The sequence below is a fragment of the Choloepus didactylus genome, chromosome 9 (assembly GCF_015220235.1).
Source record: "Choloepus didactylus isolate mChoDid1 chromosome 9, mChoDid1.pri, whole genome shotgun sequence".
In the NCBI taxonomy this organism is placed as follows: Eukaryota; Metazoa; Chordata; class Mammalia; order Pilosa; family Megalonychidae; genus Choloepus; species Choloepus didactylus.
The window spans coordinates 53,267,529-53,295,487 of NC_051315.1; the positions used below are offsets into that span (position 1 = coordinate 53,267,529).

General features: G+C 36.0%; 1 protein-coding gene across 5 annotated transcripts in view; it reads right to left on the reverse strand.

Moving 5' to 3' along the window:
* GRB14 (growth factor receptor bound protein 14) overlaps positions 1-27,959 on the reverse strand; it is a 139,541-nt gene that overhangs the window by 19,102 nt on the left and 92,480 nt on the right. For 4 of the 5 annotated variants that reach the window (XM_037849999.1, XM_037849996.1, XM_037850000.1 and 1 more), the window contains 7 exons: positions 27,310-27,466; positions 14,532-14,653; positions 12,500-12,574; positions 9,981-10,118; positions 7,200-7,310; positions 6,914-7,009; positions 1,191-1,271 (listed from right to left, as the gene is read on the reverse strand). In XM_037849999.1, the coding sequence (XP_037705927.1) occupies positions 1,191-1,271; positions 6,914-7,009; positions 7,200-7,310; positions 9,981-10,118; positions 12,500-12,574; positions 14,532-14,653; positions 27,310-27,466 (780 nt within the window). The remainder of the gene's footprint in view (positions 1-1,190; positions 1,272-6,913; positions 7,010-7,199; positions 7,311-9,980; positions 10,119-12,499; positions 12,575-14,531; positions 14,654-27,309; positions 27,467-27,959) is intronic. The other variant, XM_037849997.1, reaches the window with a different exon arrangement.

Below are 27,959 nucleotides of genomic sequence, written 5' to 3' on the forward strand. Positions count from 1 at the left end.
TAATAAAAGTCATTATTCTTTTTACACATATAAGGATTGAAAGATGAGGAGCTGATAAACTGTAAAAAAAATACCCACCTTAAAGTGATTGCTTTTATAAAAATTCATTACATTCTCTAGTTTCTTATTTTAGGGCTTAAAAGTAACATGATACAAAAATGAAAAGTTACTTTTCCATAACTTAGAGAAATGTTTAACCACAGAGTTGGAGTTCTTTTTCTGTATAGCCTATCAAGCTTCCTAATCAACATTATTTCATGCCTCATTCCTAGAACTGGGCATTTCATCTGCTATATTACATGTGGGGTAAATGCTCCTTCCTTGGTCATGCCATGAAGAGCATATGTTTAATCTAAGAGGAAATGCAGGTTTCAAAAATCGCACAGTAACTGATTTGTAACACAGGCATATAAATCTCAATTCCTAAACACACAATAAAAAGGAGCACAGCAAAAACAGCTGAACATAAACTTAAAGTTAAAAATTAAATTTCTTCTTTTAATGCAAAGCAAATTAAAATTAAGTCCTAAAGAAGGGTAAAGATGTGTTTGTGCATGTGTCTGCAAATAACGATCCAAATTACATGTATTATAAATATGAGAAGTAGTGCTAGAGTTAATGTAATGCATGACCTGTATTTTGCTCACAGTTTTGAGTTTCCTGGAAAGCAATCTACTTATTAAGGACCTGGAAATTTTAAACATTTTATTGTTAGAAAGTCAGAATGCAAAAGAGATTACACATCTACAGTGCATCTTTAAAATTCCAAACCATTGGCATCTTTATACTAGACTATGACAATCAAAGAATAAAAAGGAAAACAAATAAACAAACCCACAATCAAAACCAATAATTAAGTACACATCATTTACAATCCCAAGGAAATTGTCCTATATGCAACATTGTTAAGATCTAATCCTCAAATATCATAATGATACAGAATGACTCACATAACACCTTTTTTCAAATATTTAAAATTTTTCTTTAACATGTAATTTATTTTAATTGAATACTTCAAACGTACTGTACTGCTGTGATTTTTTTCACATAGGATGCAAACATAAAAAAATCAAAGATTGTAAAAGTAAACACGACATTATGGTGGTATAGTACCAAAGGGTTACTTTATTTGACCAAAGGGAAAAAATGTAAATAAAATGAAAATAAAGGTTCTATAATGTGGTCCTTACCATGGGTGATACACTCTGAGAAGTGCAGCCACTTCTACCTTGATATGGATGCAAGTAATTCTGGTACAGCTGCATGCCATACTGCAGAATGAATAAATAAAAACACATACCCACCACTTTTACTATACCAATTATTTATGGAAATCAACACTTGCATTAATTTTATATCACTATAAAATACTAAAAAATAGACACTTCCTAAAACAAATAAATAAGCAACTAAAATACTGAAAGGTAAACTGTTAGTGCCTTGCCCCAATACATTTAAAAAGACAGGGTTTTTTACATGGGCCTACAAATTAAGATCTAGCTCACCAGTATAAATTTCTGGAACTGACAGTCCTTCTCATTACTCTTATCACCAATATACACTACAACCACTTGGAATGGTTCATTGCCCCGTGATAAGAAAGCTCACTCAGAAAGGCTGTCATGTTTTGTGGTACAAAGACTAGAAATCCAGCACGAATTCTAAGCAACACTGGGTAAAATTCAATATGGCTCTTGACGACCAAGCAATGAACTGTACTGTGTCATCAGTAAACCCATAAACTTAACCCTCTATTGAAGATTCTCACTCTGGGATCAATACTCTTAGGCCATTTTTAATTTTAGGCCATTGCTCAAATTCAGGGAATTTGGCAAGAAGGGTGATGTCAGACTAAGGGTCACAAAATGCCATGTAAACAGCAATCCATGAGGGTGGTGGCATATTTGCTTTAGGAGAGAGCATGACGAGAGGCTGTCAGGCAACAATTGAAACGTGAGCCTAGGTTACAAATGGATTATTAGTTTGAGAAATATTAAAAATGCCAACTGCCCCAATCAAACTTATCCTGAAGGGGTTCCCACCTAAAACTGGAAGCTACCCCACTTAACCATAAACCGCTTTGTTAAAAAATAATAATAATTAAAGAAAACAGAAAACAAAGGGACAGGCCAGCTTTCCACAATTCTCAATTCTTTCCTTGTCCTGGGGCCAGAATTTCGCAATTCTCTCCTTTTCATGGGGCCATTAGGAACTTAAAAGTAGGTCTTAGAAAAAAAGAGATTGAAGAAACACGTGGAATTCACCTTAGAATTTAAACATTCTAACAGATATGATTCTCTACTAAAGACTATATCCTTAGTAGAAATTCCAGGAAAGTGCATATAGCTAGAATTAGGCGAAAAAAAAAAAATTGGGGGTGGGAGGTACCACTATTTTGAAGACTTGTCTTTTTAAGAAGAATGCAAACCCATACTCATTTAAAATTCTGTGTTGACTTCTTTATTCAATTATTTCCCAACTTCTAAAAACTATTTTTTAATTCAATGCTTGATTGACATTAATAGGATTTAATGAACTTTACTTTAAATCACTTCTAAGCATACGATCACTTTAAAAAGAAGACAGAGGAGTTGAATTTCTAGACAAATTCATTTTGGGGAATATACAATAACTCCAAACCAACACTTTCCATAAAGTACATGCTGCTTGGCCACTTTTTACTTATGTATGGCAAAAAGCCTGCTACCTACTAATAAGACTGTTTTCTTCTTATTGTATTGTCCCTGGTAACTATGGGGTTAGGTGCCTCTGTGCTGCTGGAGGTCCTTAACAGGTATTTAACTCTGGTGGAGGGGTAGGGCACAGGTCAGCTTAACATTTCCCTGTCCTATTTAGGGGCAGATAAGGAACCAAAATTTGTTAGAGAGATGGCTAAGCAGAAGGGGAAGAGACAATGTGTAACTAGTATACTATACATAAGCATATCTCCTCTTTTCAAAATTACAAATTTTTGATGATTCTATATGTAACTGTAATTTTCCCAAAGAGTATAACAGTGTCTCCACCTGATGCTACATGAGGAGATTGTATTGTACATGAAAAAGAATGGCAAATAAAAATAAAACAAGATTTCAAATTCTTGGAGGGGGGCTATCTCTAAAAGTGTGCAATGAAAACAAGAGGGCTACTTCTGCTCCAGTCAACATAGCACAAACTAGTCTCTCTCTGCTCCTGCCCACTAAGTACAATTATAAACTCTGGAAATAATGCAATAGGAAACCAAAGGAGGACTCTGAAAGGTAGAAAGAGGAAGGAAGACAGTTTAGGGACCCCACAACTGCAAACAACACAGAGAAGGTGATCCAGGCCCAGCATCTCCTACCCACCCCACCCCCCAACCTAACAACAAAAGGCTACCTGGGTAGGCTCTTTCCTCTCTTGGATCAAAGGGGAAGTCCTAACAACATCACCAGTGGGCAGACCTGCAACAATGAGGGGGATCAAGCAGGCGTCCCAGTGGGGTATAAAACCTAAAAGTAAGGCTCAGTGCTATGTGTATTGATTTTGTAAAATCAGTAGAGCCTCAAATGGCCTACCTATAAGTTCTCCTTCCTCCTGTGCTCTCATGGATAAAGCTCTGAAGATGCAGGAATGGGACATGAGCCCAGGACTGTTGTGGCTGGAAAGGGCAAGGAAACAGATTCCTACCTAGAGCCTCCAGAAGAGAAAGCAACCCCACCTACACCTTAATTTTAGCTAGGTGGGGTGCATTTTCAACATCAGAACTACAGAAACATAAGATAATATATTTGTGTTGTTTTAAGCCACTAAGTTTGTTACAGCAGACACAGAAAATTAATATAGATTTTGGTACCTGGAAGCAGGGTGCTACTTTAACAAGTAACTAAAAATGGGGAAATGGCTTTGGAACTGGGAAATAGGCAGGGATTGGAAGAATTGTGAAGAACATGATAGAAAAACCGCAGATTGTCTTGAACAGACTATTAGTAGAATTATAGATGTTAAGAGAGAACTAAGAAGGAAGTCAGGTGCATGGTAGAAAAGACCTAAATCATCATGAACAGACTGTTGGTAGAAATATGGATTTAAAATCACTGTCAATGAGGGCTTAGAAGAAATGAGGGACATTTTACTAGAAACTGGAGTAAAGGACAGTTTCTACTATACAGCAATAGAAAGCTTAGCAAAATTGTGTCCTGCAGTCAGATTCACTGAACAAAGGAATTGAGCTAACCACCTGCTTCTATGTTGTGCATCTGACTTTGAGCCCAAATTAGAAAGGAGGAAGACTTGGCTAACAAGGTTGGAGGACATCTCCTCCACCAGCCTAGTCTGATTTCCAGAGTTCCGGTGGAAGGGGAGAGAAAACAAGAGACTATAAGATAGCTTTTCTAACATAACTGATAATGGAGTAGAGCCTTCCAAAGATTGCCAACCTCCTAGTCTATAAAAGGACTGGACAAAGTCAATGATTCTTAGCCAGGCAGACACATGAAATTGACTCACTACATCAGAACCCCCAAGGATGGGGCTGGGGCACATATGACTTCAGAAAGCTCCTCAGGTGATTCCAGTGCATATCCTTAGTTACTTACTACTTCCTGGACTGTTTGCTTTTCAAGACTCTTTAAAGTTCTATTTTTTGAAAAATATTTTATGACAAACAAAGCAACATAAAAGCTACTACCTATCATGAGAATTTCAAAGAACCAAGCTTTCTAAACTTGGCTGAAACCAAAATATTGATCATCATGTTGACAGTAAAACACTTGAGAAACAAGAAAACAAATCTCTTATAAAGAGGTAACCATAGGGGCTATCTCCTATATCAGCAAAAGGAAATGAATTTCACAGTTACTAAGAAAAAATCATTTAAACTATTAAAAAACAACTGTCTTCTAATACCATTTCACACCCACTAGGATGACTATAATTTTTTTTTTAAAGTGTTAGTGAGAATGGGGGAATCAGAACCCTCACACATTGCTGGTGGAAATGTAAAATGGTTCAGCCACAGTGGAAAACTTTGACAGTTCTTCACAAAATTAAAAATAGAATTACCATATGACCCAGCAATTTGACTCCCAGGTATACACCCAGAGGGACTGAAAACGGGTATTCAAACAAATATATGTACATGCATATCCATAGCAGCACTATTCATAATAGCCAAAAGAGAGAAACAATCAAAATGCCCATCAATGGATGGATAAACAAATTGTAGTATATAACGTACAATAGATTATTATTCAGCAATGAAAAGGGATGAAGTACTGATAAATTCTACAACATGGATGAACTTCAAAAACAATATGCTAGGTGAAAGAAGCCCCAGACCAAAAAATATTTTATGATTCCTTTTATATGAAATATCCAGAAGAGGCAAATCCATAGAGATAGAATGTAAATTGGTGGTTGCCAGAGGCTAGGAGATGGGGGGAACAGGGAGTGACTCCTTAATGGGTACCATGTTTCCTTTTAGTGTGATAAAAATATGTTGGAACTAAAAAGAGATGATGGTTGCCCAACATGAATATACTAAATGCCACTGAATTTTTTAGGTTAAAATGGTTAATTTTGTTTTATGTGAACTTCACCTCAATAAAAAATAAATTAAAAAAAAAACCTTTCTTCCAAATCTGGCATGACAACCAACAATTCTGATTTTGATTATTCTATCCTTCTTCATTCTGATCTCTCTCTTAACAGGGATGCTAAGGAGAGGTTGCCAAATTACAGAACAAAAAATGGCAAATGACAATACACCTGGAAAATGCACACATTACAATTTAATTTAAAAATTGACTGCATCCTTTTCTTCAGGCTAAATGAAATGGTGAAACCAAAGGCTTCCCAATGCCCTACACTGCTTGGCGATTTTTCTTTCTAAATATAAGAGCCAGTTTTAATAGCTATACCAAATACAAATCACCTAAATCTTCCTATGATAATAAATGGATTATTATATTAGCAAATTATTTTAGTGTCCAGGCAGGAATCAAGAAGGTTTCCATTTTAAACCAAAGATTTAACAACATTGGTAAATTATGTATTTTGTTGAAGTGATTTTCACACTTCAGCAGCAATGGTATTGACCAGTTTTTCTAAAGGATGGCATATTCTTTGGATGTATCCATGCAAATAAAATATTGCTTAGTAATTTTCCCCCAATGTGACTATCAAAGGAATATCTTCAAAAGGAAATGACTGATAGTTTTTTCTTATAATTATAAATTTAAAATTGTGTTAAATTTACTGTTGAAAATAAATGTGTTTTTTATAGCATTCTAGAAGAAATAAATCCTGCATTTCTCTTCTCTAAGTCTATCTTACCTTTAGAACATTCTTACTCATCTCAAAATGCTCACTGACAAATTATGCTTATGGATGTTATAATTTCTACCTAACACAAGAGTAATATTTTAAATATATACCTATAGCAAAATTTATACAATAATTTTAATCCCAATTATTAAACTAGAAAGCAATTCAGAAAATGCTTAAATGAAACATAAAACAATTGCATTAAACATATCCAAGTGAGCAATTTAAAAATACAATTCATGTTAGATGGATGGCTGCATTTTTTAAAATGCAGACCAAGTTATATATAAAAGAAGCTTCAATCAGCTATACTGGCTATACATGTAATACCCTTATAAAAGTAAAAATCAGAACATTTTTAGAACTGTAATACTTAACTCCACACACAAAAGATAAATGTATTAGGTTATTCTACTCTCCACTGGAAATGTTGATCTTTTAGACTGGAAAAAAAAAAAACACATATATTTGGTGGCAATGATTTTTCTTCTTTCTCATATAGCCACACAGATTCATAGTGAGTTTTCACATTTTGATATACAGATATATTCAAACTCTCATGGTACTCACAGCATTTAATAGAAATTCATGCTTCCAGTGAGATTACCTTAAGCAATCTAATTGCAGTCACCCAGCACGTCCTGCTCTGCCCTTCTTCTGCACAGAGCATTCTCAGGTCTCGGGGCCCTCCCGCTTTGTTAGGCTAGAAGGCCACAGCACATTGTTTATCGTTAATGCATATCTTGAAGGTAACACCTGTTGAAATAAAAGCCACTAAAATTCTCCTATATATAAGAGAAAGCTGTCTCTTTTAAAAGAAATTAAAAGAAACTCAAGCTTACCTAAAAGGCTGAGGCTTGCTTTATTCATCTATCAAAATATTAAGCCTGTACCTTAAAGCAGAATCCATAGTTAGTCGGTGCTCCACATTTTTTTTTGCCTGCCAGTGACACATAAATATCACTATTGCCAAATTCGGTGAAAAACTGCAAATGCCGTGGTTCCTTAAAAAAAAAAAAAAGTGTGTTGAAATGGATACACATTTTTACAGTTTCTTTCTTGTATTCCTATTATATTACATAATTTACATGTTGGCAGAACTCATTCCAAACAAAATTTCAGTATAATGTCACAGAAGCTAAAGGAAAGAAAAAATGTATCTTTAAATAATCAGGAACTGCACACAATTTTATTTAATTTGGGAAGTGTCAGTTTGCTTATGTTAGCTTCCAGTAATACAAGAAAATATAACTTCCTATTTTAAAATTATTCTCTTTAACCACCATTGTAAGTAATCTGAGGGAAAGAAGATAATGAAGAACAGCTTTTCAAAATGTTTTCCTTTCCCCAGATCCAAATGATGACAATTCAACAAAGGGAAGAAAGCTGGTTTGAGCTTCTGCAACAGTTAGAGGACCAAAAAAGGAGGAAAGAGAGGATTCTTGCTCCATGATCATCCCTCATGTCTGTATAACACACCACAGGAAGCAAGGAGATGGCTGCGTGACTGTCTTCCTTTACGAAAAGAAGTAGTCTGTGCATTTGAGATCAGGGAAATTACCTGGCATGGAACCTGTCTGAATTCCAAGGCAAAGTGGAATCATGAAATGGCTATTTTTTCTCTGGGAAATCCATGAGATTTAGAGTTGGTCTTGGGAAATCACTGGGTCATATTATTCTCTGATTGGTTAATAACTTGGAGAAGTGCTTAATTCTGGAGTTGAAAAAATAATCAGAACTGATGGAAACATATTTGTTCTCTAAAACCTTGCTACTCCAAGAGTGGCTCAGACCAGCAGCAATAGCCTCATCTCAGGAATGCAGAATCTCAGGGCCCACCGCAGACCAACTGAACCAGAATCTGCATTTTAAAAAGATACCCAAGTGATACAGAGGCACTTTAAAATTTGAGAAGCAGAAAATTCAGCAATGTGAGCAACCCCATTTGAATCCAAACAATTCCAGTTATTTAGGAGTAGGCTATTCCATATCTGATAGCAGCTGGAGCAAGAGTCTCTATAGTGTACTTAGGCATTTTGGTCTAATAACTAACTCTAGTTCCCAACAGCATGAGAAAATCAGGCAGAAAAAGCTGTTAAAACAGTCCCAACTTAGGATCTCTTGGAACAAGGGTGGAAGAAGGAGAAAAGGACTCTTATTGACATAGCTTATACAACTTCATTCCTTTCTAGAAACTGATTTGCTGGTAAAATGTTTGATTTCTGTAAGTATTAGTCATTACTGTCCACTAATACTGTAGAAATCCATGTAACTGGCTCATTCGTATGTAAGAGACATCTCAAGAAACATTGGAAAGCAGCAATAGGCATGATCAGTTTCTCCTCTTGATTAATTTTTGTCCCATTACTGCACACATATCAAGGCTACAGTACTGCAGGATTACAAAGCTGAATTGGCAGTTAGCTAAAGTGAAGCATGGACATGTATATATCAGGGGGAAGTTGGAGAGGAGGATTCTCAGAGGTTTCTCTGTAAATACGTCATAGCCATATCTCCAAGGCTTGCAGCAGTGATTATCTGACTCCCAGGCAACTTTAGAAAGTAAAATAAATTGAGACTTCCTCATATAAAAGGGCGGGAGATGGTCTCTTTAAAATGATGGTCTCTTTATTTAAGAGCAGTATTTGTTATTTGTTTGGGCAATCACCTAAATTAGGAGAGTCCTAAAGTCCAAATCAACAATCCAACTTTAACATATCTGCTTATTGCTGGAACCCAAGAAGCAAACTGAGCCTGATATTACAGCATAAGAACAACGTAGCAGTGGATTTGTGTTTAGTAACCCCCAAAAATTACACTATAATACTGGCTAATGGGATCTGAGTTTTGGCCAATATCATGAAATAAAGAGAAACATACTCATCTCAACTCTGTTTGAAACTCGTAAGAATACTAGATTATATATAGAGACAGAAAGAGAGAATACATAATCTATATAATCTATATCTATCTATCTATCTATATAACACTTAATCACACTCAAAATAAACGTGTCCATGACCATGAAGGAGTTGTGAGGGAGAAAACCCATTATGGTAAGTAGGGAATGAATATGGACAATGTGGGCAGCCAGGATGATACTTCAAAGTCTGTTTGGGAGAAGGGACTACATGTTCCATGAAGGTGAACAATCTGCCTGTGTGAAGCCACAAGTGGGACCACATTTCTAGCAAGTGAACTGTACTTGAAATAATTGGAAATTGATTACTGTCTATTGCTTGGGGATGAAGAGGGCACTCTCCTACTCAAAAATAGATGCTGGGGCCTGCAGTGCACACAGAGGCAGAATTCAAATAAAGGCTAATCAGACAAGATCAGCAGTATGACCTGGGACAAAAAGGAAAAGTGTGATCTCAAAGACCTGCAGGTGTAGGATAAAGAGAGAGGGAGTGAATTCAAGGTTGGGAGGAAATGAGCAGCGTATGTGGTATTGTAATAAGAGAATCAAGAATTCGTCAAAAGATGTTTGTTGAAACTACCTATGTTGAAGCTGAATAGTTAGGTTTGAAACAGATTATGTAAACTGTTTGGAATATAAAAAAATTACCAACTATTGACATCACTTAATCAAGTTATAAATACAACAGGTAAAATCCATTTTAATTTGCAATTAACATATTATTCATAACACATCACTGATAATTTCAACTTACCTTTGATGTCCCTTTAGTAGAAAAATATAAACCAGATCTTCTTAGAAGGAAGTAAGTCTTTTTCCAGGACTTCTTTCCCTGTTCTTTTGCATGTAAGAAGCCATGGATTTCAGGATATGTGCTTGAACTCAGAAACATCTGGAAAAAAATTCCAACACTCTTATACTGTTATTGAACCAGTGACATCAGAGCCTTATAATGATCACATTAAGATCTGAAATATAAACACATAAAATCAAAAAGTGTTAATACTACTTAACCCATTACAGAAATGACTATATCTGTATCTACATCTATAAGTATATGTCTATCTATATCCCTATCTATCTATCTATCTAACCGTCTCATCTTCTATGGTTCTCAGTTATGGGTAGGTATAAGTGTGGGTGATCTGCATCAATATCTCCCATCTAACATGCTCATTTGCAATGTGACCCTACCACTGAACTATCAGTGTGTTTCGCCACCCCCCTGAATCTAGGTAAGCCTAGTGACTGCTTTGATTAATGTATGATGGAAGTAGCATTCTGCTAATTCTAAATATAGCCCTCAACTGGCCTGGTGGATTCCAATTCTTGACCCTTGGAAGCCAGCCGTCATTACAGAAATGCAACTACCTTGAGATCACCATGCTTACAGTAAGAGCTCAACCCAACTGTAACAACCCTGGAGGGTGAGACATCATGAGGCGAGAGAGAGAAGGCATGGAGCGCTGAGGCACAGATAGTGAAAAACTCATCTTGGAAGGGGATCCTCCACCCCCAGCCACTGAGTCAATGTGCATCAGAGATGACCCACACAGCTCAACCCTTCCTAAATCCCTGACCCACAAAATTGTTGGCAAAATATATGTAGGTGTTTTATGGCATCAACGTTTAAAATAGTTTGTTATACAGTAATAATTAACTGAGACAGTGGGCATGTGCTGGTCAGGAAAATGAGGATGAAAAGGAATAGCCTTCTGAGTGTACTCAGCATCCTTAATGAGGCAGTGGAAATGCATTAGTGTCTCATTAAAAGAAGAAAATAGAAAACCTTATGAATAAACAAATTCAAGATGGAAAAACTGAAAGCAAGAGAAGTTATTAGCTAAAACAATGTAACATTTTAAAAAGCTACTCAGGAAAATGCTGGTAGTACATATTTACTTTTTTAAAAAAAGTAAATTACTAAAAAATTTTTTAAATTTAATGATCCACAAATATTAATTAATTGATGCAAAACAGGGCAAGTCAGTTTTTTAGTCTGAGTGCTTTCCAAGTTATTAAATCAAACCAATTAAATTTTAGAAAAGGAGTCATACAGGTCACACTAGGGAAAAAAAAGGAAGCTTTTAGAAAGTGAAAACATTGCTTTGGTGGAGAGAAGAGGTCAGGGGCATGCGCAGGACTGTGTGATTCCCAAATTTATGATTTTTCGTGTTTTTATAATTTAACATAAAAGTAATATAGCTTTATTAGAGGAGGATTCAGGAAAGAAAACTCCAACCTACCACCCTTTCCTAATATAGTGGTGAAACATTCAGAAGGGCTGAGGTCTGGGATTCCTGGGGCACTACAGCTGAGTCATTTACTCTGATATACTCTCAGATTGTTCACTGTGAAAACCTAGTAGTGTACCAGTAGCTTTTAGAAAAATCTCTTGAGACTAATCACATTTCTAAAATATTTTGATATACTAAAATGAAAAATAACCTATTAAAAAGCTCACACACACAAAAAAACAAATCTGTGATAGATATGCCTGCCCAATATGTTGAGTATCAGAGCTATATCATAAAGACTTACTTAACTTTAACTTATTAATAATAATCACAAATCTATTGTGAAATCCACTAATCTATCAAAACTTAAGAAAAATGAATTGAAATAACTGAAGTCATTCTCTTATTGCAATGAAAATTTTGTAGAAAATAACTACCTCAACCAACTGCCAGTTTGGAAAAAATGATACCAATAGACACATAACTAGGTGATTTTTAATTAGGTAACTAGTATTCTTAATTTGCAAGGGCTATTTCACAAGTCTCTTCAAGCATTTCCATCACAGCTGTTAAAAAATTTAGTATGTTAAACAGAAATATTTTATATCCTTTTCCTCCTTTCATTTAATTGCTAAATATTTTATCACAGATAGGATTTAGGGAGTTAGTATAAAAGCTAATACTAGGTATCTATTAGTAAAATGTCTGTAATTTTCTGGGAATTCTGATGTTCAAAAGACTAACATATCTTTAAATATATTTCAGCAAATTTCCTTTCTGATATGCAATTTTTAATGTGTAAAATCTTGACCAAAACTGGGGAGGAGAATATTGCTAGGCAAAGGTTTTATTGATTTGGGGCACTCTTTACTCAAGTTTCTTTTTCTTCTTTTTCTTTTCTTTTTAGTTTTACTTTCATCAAAAATTAGTCATTCAAGGCATACTATTTCAAAATCTGGGCACGTACAAATATGAACCTCAAAACTTGCCTTTATTATGGCATTACTTACATGTTTTATAAAAAGTATATTTTTACCTGCAAAATCTGTGTGGGGGCTATTTCACCATTGGTTTCAGTTGCAAAAGACACCATATGCTCTGGAAAAAAATACTGACAAAAAGAGACAGGTTAAGTTACCCCAAAATTGATGGTAGAAAAGATTCAATTATGACCTACATAGTGGTTTAAAGCAAAAGTTCTTTAAACCATTGTGTCTAAAATTCACCGAAAGTGCCTTTCAGAAAATGCAAAACCTTGGACTCTATCCTCAGGTGTCTTAATGAGCAGGTCTGGGATAGGGTCCAAGGATTCACAAACACATCCAGATGATGCTAATGCAGAATGCTGCAAGTACTTCAAGTTCCAAAACACTGCCCTAAAGCTGACCTTTGTGCCCTAAAACTGACCTTGTGCTTACTCCCATAGTTCCCTGCACCCTACAACCACTCTCCCAGATACTGAAGGACTACCGACCACATCTTACAAAATCAAGGCTCAGAGCGGTCAAGGGTACGCACAAGGTCACAGCCCACACAGTACAGGAGCCAGGACTTAAACCAAGTTTGGGGAGCTGAAAGTCTGGTCCTTTCCACCTACTGTTTTCCAAACTTGTATGTTCATAAAGTTATCCACGGCAGTTGTTTAAAATAGGAATTCCCAGGCCTCTCCCTTAGAGTTTACGATTCAGTTAAGTCTGGGCAGAACCTTTCTACAGTCTGTGTTTTTAACAAGCATCCCTCTCTTCCCTCTGGTAATTTTTGTGATCAGAGAAGTTTGGGAAAACGCATTCAACTACACTTCCTCTAGGACAGGGATTTTCAACACTGGTTCTATTGACAATTTGGTATGATAACTCTTGGCTGTGGGGGCCGTACTGTGTGTCATAGGATGTTAAGCAGTATCCCTGGCCTGTTACCACTAGCACCTCCTCCTCATTTTGACAACCAAAAATGTCTCCAGGCATTGCCACATTGCCCTCAGTTGAGAAAAACTGCTTTAGGTCTAGAAAAGGAATGCCCACCTTGTTTAAAGAAAACAAAAACAAAACCTAAACCATATTCCTTTAAATACGGCTTTTAAATTCTTGCTTTGAATAAAGATTCACAGCAAGAAAACACTTGCCCTTCAAATTGTAATTCTATTTAATTTTTATTCAAAGTCTTATTTTCTTTATCAAAGATCACCCCATTATGTTTCTATTAACAGGCTAAAATAAAAGAGAACATAAGAGGTCTTTTGGGGTTTGAAAATATTCTATTATGGTGTGTATCATATATTTTTCATAAAGGATAATTTCAATCCAATTATCCAAAACTTAGTGCAAAAATGTGCTACAGCTGCAGGGACAAAAACAATTTAAAATAATGAGCCCAGAGCTATTCTGACTTCTCCAGATCCCTTGTCTTCATTAGAATGTGACATACATTTATTTTCTTTAAAGAGATCTGTAATGAAAGTAGTATTTACAAGATAATGCACTGGTCTTTATCTCATTTCTACTTAGCTCAATAATTATTCTATTGAAAACAAAACAATTTAAAACAGTCAGATTCATGTCAATCTTAAATTTCTGGCTAAGTTACAATACACTCAAAAATCATCAATCTGTTTTAACTTTAGAAAGTATATTATTTAAATTTCCAAAATTTTGTGAAGAGTATTAAATGATAATATTTTTGTAATCTGCTTGATGATATATAATAATTCATTCCCAAATCAAATTTATTATCATTTTTTTTCCTAAAAGGGAAGAAAAAGACGCAATCTCTCCTAAACTAGGATTCTCAGTAATTTTAAATAACTATTCCAAATTCCTCTCAATTTAGATTTTGTCAGCATGGTTAAAAAAATGTCACCTATGCATTTGAGTCTCTGCCTATGAGGCTGACTAATCCTTGCCAAGTAAGAAAAAAAATGATTATAATCTTAAAGGATGGGAATTCTTACCTACAATTTACCAAACACAGAATTGTATTTTATTTCTAGTTACTCTCTTCTTGGCATAAAATCAAAGAAAATTTAACTGATTCATTTATTTTCTAAAACCATTTATAGGAATTTCACTTACCATTGGGTTTTTAAAGAACTCATATTTAGCATAATTTTTTCTAAAGTATAATTTATTTTCTTCTTCCATTCCCCAATTAGAGAGCACTTCAATCACCAGTTCATGGTCTTCTATTGTTCTTTCTGTAAAGAATGCTTACATGAGTATGTTGATAGATATATAAATACATACATATACAGATATATATATACCAATGCAGACATAAAAAATCTATTATGTTTGAATCCTTATTAAACATAACAACTCAATTCTGAAATAAAGTCATATTGATGAAATTTCTCATGAATTCTGACTCAGTAATGTTGATTTTTATACAAGAGACTATAGCCTGAGAAAAAAATGACTACGATATCACGACTTTTCACTAATTCTCAGTCTTCTTTAATTGCCATGTAAATTATAATATAAATTTGATAACTAATCTGCTCTAAGAATATGAGAGCTAATTTTTCTTCACTTCATCATGGTGTCAACATAACATATTTATTTCAAGGTTGAAGAATTCATTCCATTAAGAAATGGAGACTGTTGACAGGTTCAAACAGACATAATCTGGATAACTGAGAAAAATTAAAATAGATGCTTTAAAAGGAAATTCTTAATTCAAGCAGATACAATTTTTAAGAAGACTAATTTTCTATGGCCCTTTATACTTTTAAAACTAATATTAAGGCAAATATACTTAATATTTACAATGAAGGTAATTAGGTAGGGTAGAAAGACATTTAGCAGGAAAAGCACTTAAACGAAGTAAGCAATGGTACCTTTAAAGAGGAAAACATAATATGCAACATTTCTATTTTAATAAGAAATTATAATGTTCATGTAAGTATTATTCATAATAACTCCAAAATGGAAACTACTCAAATGCCTATAAACATGGAAATGAATAAATCAATTATGTAACAGTCACACAGTGGAATATATATTACAACAACATGCAATAGTATGGATAAATTTCACATGATTATATTAAATGCGAGAAGTCAGGCGCAAAAAGTACATACTTATAATACCATTTATGTAAGGTACAAAACAGGCAAAATTAATCTATGGTGTTAGACTCACAATAATGCGGATGGTGGGTGAGCGGGGTCATGAAGAGGACCACTGGAGTGGGTAATATTCTGTTTCTTGACCTGGATGTCGGTAACTCAGGTACAAGCAATATCTGAGAATTCACCAAGCTGTCCATACATGGTTTGCTCATTTTTCTTAATGTATGTTATATTTCAAAAGAGCGTTGAAAAAATGTAACTGTTGAGATTACTAATGCAAATCAGGAAATGGAGATGAGCCAAATAAGGAATACAGAAATTCTCTGCTTTCTTAGGTGCTTCTAGGACCTTTTAGAAAGTATCTATGTCTGAGAAATTCAACACTCAATAGTGGTCTGTGACCTACAATACCCGAACCCTTGAAAGTAATGTCATACTTAAATAGAAGCCTATTCCTCTGAAAGGAAGTTCTTGTAAGAATGCTCAATGAATATGGATGAGTTTGAGCTAAGTGTATATCAACACTCAGGGTTCTGTTTCCAACTCTGACTGCTCTTTTTCTGTCTCATTGCCTGGCTCTCTTAGCTCCATCTCCCTCCTAGGACTCAGGCCTTGGCTCAACTCCTTTCTGTCTCCCTATGTCAGCAATTTATTCTCTACTTTCCAGCCTCCCCATCTGTCAGATTCCTTGAAATGAAACCTCTAGCTACAACTGCTTTTGCTTAAGTCCATTTCTAACTGCTGGACTCCCCCCCCACCTCAAATACAGTTTGTCTAAACCCAAAGTCGTCTTCCTTTTACCACCTAAAACTGCTTTCTCTTCCTTAATTTCATCTCCACTTCTGCTAGTGTCATTTTTACCACATTTTCTCAAAGAAATGTAGAATTAAAGCTAACCTTCGCATCTTTCTTGACCTCTACTCCAAGTCCAAATGATCCTCAGGTGATTCTTTCTCTGAGCTTCTCTCACACAACCAATAACCCCTGCCTCCCTATTCTCACGGCCACCATTCCAGTTTAGGCCATTATATTTTCTCGTGCAGTCTCTTAATTAATCTCCAAACTTCTAGTTTCTCATTCTTACAATCCAACCTGCAAAATGAAATCATAGCAAATCTCCTAAAACATTGAATCAATGTGACCCCTGCCCAAAAAAGCTTGTCTAAGTCCTACAACCTACATCCTATGGGATAAATCTAAATTTGTAGTCTGGCAGTTAAGATTTATTCATTCAACCATCCATTCATTCAGCAAATATTTATTGAAAGCCTACAATGTGTCAGGCATTCATCTAAGGGCTGGCAATTTTGTAGTAGATAAGAAAGTAAAAAAATCACTGCCCTCAGGGAGCTTACATTCTGATGAGAAGATACAGACAATAAATAAAATGCAAACTTCAAAAGGTAGCTATAAAACCTACAGAGAAAAATAAAGCAAGAAAATTTTTTTTTAAAATAATGCAAGAGGGAGAGAATGCTGAGGTCATAGGTGAGAGGAACCCATTTCCAATAGTTTACCAGGGAAGACCTCACTGAGAAGGGAATATTTGAATAAAGACCCAAAGAAGAAGAGGGCATGAGCCAAGCAGATAGCTAAAGGGAAAGCAAGAACAAAGCCCTTGAGGCAAGAGTAAACCTGTGATATTTTAAGTACAGCAAGGATGTCAATGTGATGGAAGGTGAGTGAGCAAAGAGTAGAGTACCAGGAAAGAGGTTAGGGAAGAGTGGTGATGAGCTGGGGTGACTGTAGAAAGCCTGTAGTCCATAGTCAAAATGCAGGCTTTTTCTCTGACTTAGATGAGAAGACACATGGAGCAGAGGAATGACAGAACTGACTTAGGTTTTAATCAGATCACACTGGCTGTTGAGTGGACAGTTGATTTTAAAAGGCTCAAGGGTGAAAGCAGAAATACCATTTAGTAGGCTATTGCAGTCAACTAAAGGAGAGAGATGTGCTTGGATTATTAGAGTGATCACAGCACACAGCAGGAAGATTCTAGATATATTTAAGGTAGAACCAACAGGATTTGCAGACAAATTGGACATGGAGTAAGAGAGAGGAGTCAAGAAAGACACCAAGGTTCTTGGCCTAAGTTCTTGGAAGGATTGAGTCACCATTAATAAGTTAGGAAGACTGAAAGATGAGTGAGTTGAGGGGAGACCAGTGATCACTCAGATGTAAAGTGGGAAAGTTCACTTCTATCAACCTTTCTCTCCTTACCTCTGTCTATGTCTCACTCAAACCCAGCTGGTATTTTCAAGCTTCTGAAACAGAGGTGCACATTATTAAACACAGTATGTGCTAAGCACTGTATCTATGTACTTTACAACTGCAGGGGGAGAAATTTTAAAGTTATTAACCAAGGTGTTTGCTTTGCCAAGCTGTGTTTCACTGTACCCATCTACCTCTCCCCTCCCAATAAGGAAGCAGCATATGTTCTGGCCTCAAGAAAAAAATGACAGAGAGGCATATTATAAGCTTTTGAGCTTCAAAGTAGACTATCAATCTTTGCCCAATATAATTGCTTCAGGAGCATTGTGTCTAGCCAATCCTCCACTGACCAATACAGGGATTCACCCTGTGAACTCTGGGAAAGGAGCTACAGTTAAGGGGTTAGAGGGAGGGTAGAATGGAGCCTGAGAGGAACTAGACAATAAGTGGATGGTGTAGGTCCCAGGCGACCCCATATGCCGCTGCCTTCCAGAGTTAGAACCTTTTTAGGGTAGGGAGTTGATGGTGATTTAAAAACAAAACAAGACAAAACAAAAAAACAGATAAGTTTAAGGGTGTTGTGACCTTAGGGGACCTCAAATAGAAGTCTTGCTTCTGGCATGGTGGAGAAGCAGTAGCCAAGTTTTATGTCAAAGCAGATGAATCCATAGCACCCCAGTACGGGAAAAGAGGCATGGAAGGGCTAAAAAAAAAAGACCATGAGTGGAAGGGGCTTGATGGTACAGGCAATGAGCTTGCAGAGAAGCAAAAATTTCTAGAACACAAAGAGAAGAGTTGGACAAAGTTACATCTCAGCAGGGGCCTTCGTCTCCCAATGCCAAGATGTACCAATATACTAGCTGGGACCTAGTTGCCCCACCACAGTGCTGGAGGAGTGAAGGTAGGTCTGAACTTTCAATTGAGAACATTTTAAACCTGAATGTAACTCACTTACAGAACCTGAACTGGTTATTACAATAAGACTGAGAACAATCCAGAATGTAAACAAATAGGAGATTAAACTGTCTGCTGTTAAGCAAACACAAGACCTACAGTCAAAATCCGAGGCTTTTTTCATTATTATAAGCAATTATTATAACACCTGTAGTAGGTTGAATAATGACGTAATCACTGGAAACTTTAAATGTAATGGGAAAGACTTTGCAGACTAAATTAAGGAGCGCTTGAGATGGAGAGATTATCCTGGATTATCAAGGTGGACCCTAAATGCACTCATGAGTGTCCTTATAAGACAGAGGCAGAGGAGACTGGATACAGAAGAAGAGAAGGCAATGTGAACATGGAGGCAGAGATTGGAGTGCTGTGGCCACAAGTCAAGAAATGCCCACAGCTGCCAGAATCAGAAGAAGCAGACAACAGCTGCCCCCCTAGAGCCTCTGGAGGGAGTGTGGCACTGCTAGCACCTGGATTTTGGCCCACTGAAACTGATTTTGTATGTCTGCACTGCAGAACTGCACAAATATAGATTTCTGTTGTTTTAAGTCAACAAGTGTGCGGTAATTTGTTACTACAGCCTTAGGAACCTAATACAACAATATTCTAATGAACAAGTTATCATAATTCCATTTTATAGACAATGAAACTGCGGTTCTGATTAGCTGACCTGCTCAGGACGTCAACTGCAGCCACTAGTCTGTCCCCAAAGGCCCTGTTCTTTGCATAGCACTGCCTCGGCTTTCACTGTAGTTCCCTGCTGCAGAACACTCCTTGCCTCCTCTGCTGGCTCTATTTATATCCTGCTCAATCTTTCTGCAGCAGCTAAAATCTCTCATGTTCCTATAGTTCTTATGTTTCAATTGCCTCAAATTCTTTTATTTGGAAATGTGTTCAATAAATATTTGCTAATTGACTGAAAATAAACAGACACGTTTTGAATGAAAGGGAAAAGAAAATAATGGCAAGATTTCAAATTATATCAATCTTAATCTCCCATGAAAGTAATATAAATCATTTGAATTTTACTGCATCAAAAAGGAAATAAAACAAAGAGGGTGGAAAAACCAAACTGCACGTGAACAATTGTGGCAAATGTGTTCCAAAAAGACCTAGCATAAGATGTATGGTCACCAAGAAGTTCAGCCTAGCATAGAGTTTTGTTGACTACATACAAATAAAGACCAGAAATCCAACCTAAAAAGGAAAAATGAGGGATAAAATATTTGCAGAAAATTTCACAGAACTATAATAGCAAACCTCTACACAATGAAATTATCGGCAATCAGGAGAAAGTTCTGATAACCTCAAGAAAAATATCTTCAAATAAGGCTAGCAAAACAAGAGAGTATATGAGAAAGCAAAAAACATACTTTCCATTTTTTCAAAGACAATTTTTGGTAGTATTCTACTGAAAATTTGGATAACATGTAGAGAAAGCAAATTTAAGTCTGGACGATCAAATGCAACCACCATTTTTTACCTTGTATACTGGCCTGGTGACCAAGACGAAACTTTCTTATTATAGAATCTGGGTTTTTGTTTTTGTTTTTCCAAATTATATTATATTAAGAACTCTTTTTAAAGATATATATCAATATCCCAAATCGGATGCATTTTCACATACCATCATCTCCCAACCAAGTCTCAATATGTTAAAGGACTGAAGCCACAATAATCCAAATAACCCTGGGAGGCATGATTGATTATCAGTTAATCACCTCACATTAGTGTGGGTGTGTGTGTGTTTATGCAGATATCTAACTAAATACACACCTAGTAGGGAGAAAGTTCAACATGAAGAGAGGGGCTACCTAGATGGGAAACTCTGGGAAGAAAATAAAAATACTTAAAGGGAAGGTAAAAGGCTGCTGAAGATATTTTTTTTTTTCTTTTCTTTTTTTTTTTTTTTGGAGGGGGGGATGCCTAGGCTTAGCCATGAACCAGCATCATCAAGACCTGAAGAAAGGAAAAACAAAACAAAATAAAACACTAGACCAGATGATTCCCAATAAGCTTTCTTTTGATTACTCCCCTTTAGTTCCATTCTAAAACTAAGCAGATTTTAACCAATTAAGTAATCCTCCTAAGTAACTCAAATTATTAAAGTACCCACAAGGAGCACATGCATTCTATAACTGGGGACCCTTTGCTGCAGTATTCAAAAACAACAATATTAGCAGCTGTAACCCAGAATGAATTCACATACTTTTTGAGTAACCATTTGAGAAATGACCCTAGGAAGTTTTCACATAAATTCATCATGATTATTTTAAAGACCTTATTTAAATAACTTCATATATCCATCTAAAATGCTATATTAAAATATAGTATTAAAACTTTGTAGATACAAGTCTATTTAAAAAAAACTTCTGAAATTATTTCTCAGGTATTAGATACTGAATTACAATTGCTGAGTGCCACCTCAAGTATATGGAAAATTAAGTCCTCTCAAGTCAATTCAAAATAGCCTAACTAAAGGGGGGAGGGGGGAAAAAAAAAAGCTTCCAAAACAGGAAAAAAAAAAACGCTTTATTTAAAAACAAAAACGAAATCACCACATTTAATTTTATTTTTGTTTCTGACAGTTCACTGAGGTACTATGATAATAGAATGAAATATTATCAAATAATAACAACATATAATTCTGTTTCCTATTTAATTTTCAGGAGCCTTTTCTTCAAAAAATAATAAAAAGAAGAAACGAAGAAGTTTCTTCTGAAACTGTTGATTTAACTTCAAAGTCTTTTATAAAACCTCAATCCTCTGAGAATGGAAAGTGTTCACCCATGACCTTCTGCCTGGATTTCTTCGTTGAATCTACTGAAAGTACAGCGTGGGGCTCAAATAGAAACCTGAGTCCCCACTCTTTTCATCACTTGATAAGAGAAGAAACAAAAGTGGCTTTTACCTCTAATTCGCTCAGAAAACAATTCTTTGTATACCTTTGTTACAGGAAACTCCAGGAGACAAATGGTCCTTGTACTTCTCTGTGCTCGGTAGAAACTACATACATTTTGTCAATCTTATTTTCAGATAAAAAATGAACAGCTTCTGACCAAGCAAAACAAAAATTGGAGAAGCAAAGAATAAAACAGGGCTCAATTTCTAAAAGGTTTCTTAACCTAAGAAAACTACTTAATACAGGCAGGATCCCCCAGAAAATTGCCACTGCCAGATTCAGCTCCCCAAGTGCAGTAACAGGAAAATCTTGACACTTCAGCTTGATCGGTATAAAGGTTTTGCAGTTCATTCTTCAACAAATCGAAATAGTCGTCATCTTAACTAACACTTAACAATTGCAACTTGTATTCATATAAAGACTTATTTTTCTACAAAGTGCTTGCATATATATTATCTCAAACTGACTGGTTAAACACCTGAAGAGCTGAAAAACAACTGCCATAAATTCTCATTTATCCAATGTATCCTTTAAGGACTAAAATGAGTAAATATCCATCTGTGTATAGCATGTGGATTTCTTTGGCTTCTTTTCTGAGCTTCTCTCCTCTATATACTTTATACTCTAGATATGTGCTATAAATACCTTACAGTATAGGAAAACTTAGTTCAAAAAACATTTATTTGTCCTAGACCCTGGGAGACAAAGATGTGAGTATACATAGAACCTCAGCCCTCATGGAATTACTGTCTAATTTTAACAATACGGTCACTATTAAGACTGTTACAGCGGCATAAAAGATGAGTACTTGGCTGAACCTGGGACTTCATAAAGATGTCTAAGCTAAGTCTTTAAAAATCTCCTTAAAAGTTTTTCAAATTATGTTTATTTCTGTTTTCTGATTACTGAAATAATATATTTCCACTATAGAAATTTTTAAAAACACAGACTGTAAGACAATCACAATCCATTTTTAAACCTACCAAACAGGAATGAGCATTTTTACATTTCAAAACATCCCCCCTTCTTGTCTTTTCTTCTGGGTCTCTAGAAGTGTGTATGTATATATTTTTAAATACAAAATTTAGGATGCATTGTATATACATTTATACATTATACACTGCTTTTCTTCTATCAATTGACCCTTATCAATTATTACTACCCTTACATTTGGCCACAGCAGTCTTCAAAGCAAGAACTTCAAAAGCATGGTCAATAGCTGCATAACCGTTCATGCTCTGAATGTACCAGAATTTGTAACATTCCCCTATTATTACACTTTTAGGTTTTACTTCTCTAGTTAATGGTTACTGTAAATAATACAGCTTTGAACAGTCTTATATCCAATTCTTCTCCACATTTGCTCGTTTCCCACACCCACCAACAGCACTTACTTGTGGGATCAACACCTCCTGGACCTCCCCTGCACTCTGTTGTTTCTGGGACTTGCACTTTCCTAAAGGGTGGATGGGAACAGGTGGTGCCAGGAAGCATTGTGGTCATGTTAAGGAACAGCCCCTGAGCAGCAGGGGTCTGAGCCATGGAAGAGGCAGATGCCTCAGATGGAAAGGACGAGTCTGCTTCACGGGCTGAGGGTGGGAATGCCACCAACGGTTTCAACTGGTTCTCTCTCTCTACTCTCCCAGATCGTACACTGGGTTATCTGTCCGTCAGCTTGGACAGATGAGAGTTTTAATCTTTACTGTTTTCATAGGCTTTCTGGGGAAGGGGCGAGGGTTTATGATTTACTATCATTTTCATCTAAAATGAGTACACCTTGGAGATGCAGAGGAGTTAGCCAGGTGAAGACGGGAGGAAAGGGCTTCCTGAGAAAGGTAACAGCGCGAGCGAGGATTCCAGGAAGTAGAAACCGTGAAGCCTGCGTATAAACTAAGAGGAGGGAGGAGTGAGGCCCAAGGCTGGAGACCTGTGGGCAGTTAGGTCACAGGGTTCTACAAGCCCCACTGGGGACCTTGGACCCTAGAGTGTGACATTTATGAAGGAGAATCGGGTCCGCATTCAGATGGAAAGCTGCCACAGACTGGAGACAAGAAGGCTGGTTGCAAGGCTAACCTAAAACCTAGGGAGAGATGATGAGGCCTGAACTCAGGTAATGGTGGCTATGAGAATATTTCAAAGGATAAATCAGCTGGACCAGGAGGCAGGTTTAGTCACAGGCACTTCCCACACCTTTGCCAGCTTAACATTTTCAACCTCTGGCCTGTGTGTGCCACCCAGGACTCTGTCTCCACCAAGCTCAGGCCAGTACCACATGATTATCTGTATAGGATGATGCACAGTGCCACATGGACTTAAAGCCTTCACAACTATTTCTGCTGGTGATGAGAGTGGTCATAATCCTGATGGCTGGTAGATCACAAACAGCACAGAAGATAAAACTCGGTACCAGTTTCAGACAACACGTGTGCCTCTTTTGTTATTAAAAAAAAAAAAAAAAAAGTGAAGGCGCCCCTTCAAAGCAGACAGCTGTGAAGAGTTCCCTGACGGCAGCTGTGCATTGCCCCGGTCTTATAGAGATCGTGTGGCTATAGCTGCACACATAAAAACGGGTTCATTAAAAGCCTGAAGTCATTCATTTTGCTTATTAAAGCCACTCCACAATGATATTCACAACGGAAATCTCAGCTGTCCCTAGCAATGACACTAAAATACAATTAATTCCTCTTCCTGAGGAGTTTATAGGTATGTGCTTGAGGTGTTATGTTAATTGCCATTGCTTCATACCACGGCTTCAATTAGGAATCAAAAGGGAGGAAGACAAACACAGATCCCATTAAGCTTCAGAGGACTTAAAACTAGTCTCCACTACACACAACCTCCTCTAATACTGATTAAAAAGCAGGGAACTCCATCTGGGGAGCTATGGTGACATCCAGTGGCTGTGATGTAAAATATGCTGGTTATGAAACCTGGTTTATTACATTATGAGAGAAGAGGAAATGTTTGCTGACATACTGACATTTTAAATTCAGTGCCTATAAAGCTGTGTGTACAACTACAACCTCACCATACCGTGACGCCAAATCAGATAAATCAGAGATTCAGAACATGCAAAACAGTTTTAGACACATCAGTTTCATATTTGATGCTGAGGAAGGTCACAGCATCTCAACAGTGGTTATTATCTTACCATATTATTAGAAAATAAATGGAAGCTATGAAATCTAATACATATTAGTATTTAGGTAAAATTAACATTTGCAATTTTTCTACCATTTAAAGATGTAATCTGAGTAGAGAACAAAAAGAAAAAGAACTCAAGAAAGCTCTGGAACTAAAATTGTCATTAGCTTTGGTCTAATGCATGGTTGATGAAGTCATGAAACAATAGTCTCACATCTTCTATTTTATTTTAGCAATTTTCAGAAAATACAGAAATGGGAAAAATACACTCATATTTGTACTTGATGCCTAAAAGTTTAAATTTAATATGTATCTTAAATTAATTCTCAATGTTCCATTTTAAGCTTCTACATTTATATTTATTCCATACATTTATTCTTCATATTTACATTATACTTAAATTTACATTTATATTTTATCTCTTAATATAAATAACTGCAATAGTCTCAATGAAAACTGAAGCTCAATTCATAGAGTAGATTTTTATTACTAACTTCAAGCTATTTGTTGGGGATACATTGTAGTGACAGTAACAAAAACTATTTTTTAAATACTGTAACTCCAAAAGAAAAATTTTTAAGCATAAATAATTATATTTTATGTGAATCAACGGCTATATTCCTATAAGCAAAAATAAATGAAATAGTTTGGAATATGGTAGATATGTATTGAGAATTTACACCATACTTTTGGGAAATTAACCATCATGGGTGCAAGTTAATTTAGTCACAAATGGCAATGAAGGAATCATTCCAAGTTTTTTTTTTCCCTGGGAAAGTGGGACAGCAGGTCACCCCGGCCAGTGCAGAATGCTTTCAGAATTCAAGTTTTCTTGGCAGGTATGAAACTACCTGTGCTCAGCTGTCAAGATCAGCTGGCAATATCAGTTATCAACTCAGAGGTGCTGGGTTCAGAATCCCTACGGAGACTGTCGCACTCCACAAGCTTCTTTTCCACAGACTTCACTCTGTTTACTCTCTGAGACTCTGACATATTCTAGGACAGCAGTCTTCAAATTGGAAGCACACAAAAACTTTCTGAAGGGCTCAGGGAACACAGTAGTTTTAAATGAACCACTTTCCAGCATCTTTTAAAACCCGAGCATGCTAAAAACACACCTTTTTCACCGACATCATCTTTACTCCATTAAAGAAAGATGAATCACTTATCTGAACTGAACCTTATTATGTTGCTTTGGTCTGGGGTGTAAAACCCTCTAATGCATCAAGCAAAATGACTCTAATGACTAGGTATAACATTATTTCACAGTTCTTTAAAGAAATTGAAAGAATTAACTGAATTGTCACTGGTAAATTACTAAAAATAATTTTTGATGATTTATTCCTATATGTTTTTTTTGACATATAATATAGAAGGGGTTGTGGGAGGCTGAATGATTGGCCCACCAAAAGATATCGATGTCCCAATCCCTAGAATATATGAATTTTACTTTATATGGCAATAAAAAGCACTTTGCAAATGAAATTAAGTAATGACCTTGAGATAGGGAGATTGCCCTGGATTATCTGCATGGACTCTAAAGGCAATCACAAGTGTCCTTATAAGACAGAGGCAGAGGGAGATTTGACTCAGACAGAAGAGGAGGTGACAATGTGAGAATGAAGGCAGACTGGAGTGATGTGGCCACAAGCTGAGGTATGCCCACAGCCCCCAGAATCAGGAAGAGGCAAAGAACACATTCTGCTATAGAGCCTCCAGAGAGAGCAAGACGCAAGACACCCTGATTTAGCCCTATAAGATTTTGTCTAGATTTCTGGTCTCCAGAACTTTAAGGTAATAAATTACTTTTTGTTTTACATCTCAGAGTTATGGTAATTTGTTGTAGCAGCCACAGGAAACTAATATAGTTCAAAGAATCAAAGGGCAGTGCTGTAACAAACTTCTTCCATTATCATCTACCTATATGACCACATTTTTTAGCACTTATTTCTGTAAAAATAGGAAGGGGGATTGTGGCTAGATCCTTTCTTATTTTAGCAGAAGAATGATAGTTATTTGATAACTTATTAAAATAATTTAAGGGGAAAAAAAGCCCTCCACAGTTTACTATACAGGGATTCATTTCAAATTAAAATTTATAAGTTTACTCTTCATATTTATGAGTTTATAAAGTGCAGGAGCTACTTCTTTCTTCAAAAAAATTTAGGGGGTACACTCCCATAAAGAGAACCACTACAATCAACTCAAAAAGTAGCCCAAATAACTAATTTTATTAATTTCTCAAATGTTTTTCATTGTGCTACTAAAGATTATTATGAAATCTCTTTAGCTTTCCATCAGTTTGGATTCTATGTTTTAGCTCCAAGATTCCCATAACTACTTAAACAAAGAGGGTTGGTAAATTTATAATATTTCTGCCATTGTTTCCACTGTGTGCTGCATTTTTATCAACCACCAAAAACCAAAAAAAAAAAAAAAAGAATAAAGAAAAAGGCTACTTATAATTCCCTTCTGCTCATTTTTCAACATCTGAAGAAAAACCTTTACATATGATCCATACTCTAATGAACAGAAAAGCAAGGATGCCAAACTGACTTTGTATCCTTACCTAAACCTATGTGAGGCAGGTGCTCAAACAGGGTCCAGCTGTGGTCATCAATATAATGATTCTTCAGGATCAACAACTGGCAAACATCTCGAGCTGTTATGTCACTGGGTACCTCTAAAGCCCTGCTGGTTTCATCTTCACTGTATACTTTAATTACCTGTGTTGAGAGAAAGAGGAAAATGTGAAAATATTCTAATAAGTCAGCAAACGTTTAATTTTCTTAGACGAATAAACGTTACCAATCCAAGACTCCTTATAATATGTGTCAAAGTCACTTTATCCAACAATTTCCAGTGTCTAAGCTAGAGATCATTCAGTGATGAGTCAAATGTCATTCAATATCATTCTCCAAACACTCTGTTACAATAAAAAGAGTTTTTAAAAAGCTATGTATTTCTTATCAATATTTAAAATTTTCTATTCCATATTTAAGTCCTGTAATAAGCCAAGTAACTGGGTGATTAGTTCTCAGATATAATCAAGTCGTATTACGTGGTGGATAGAATGAAACTTTATGAAAAAATTTCCCCATTTCAAATATGGAGGTTTTGGCAGAGACTGGCTAGACATTCATCAAATCCTTTTTTTCTTTTCTCCCTGGCAATTAGTTGTAGCCAGTGACTGAGTTCTAGTCAATGGAAAGTAAGCAA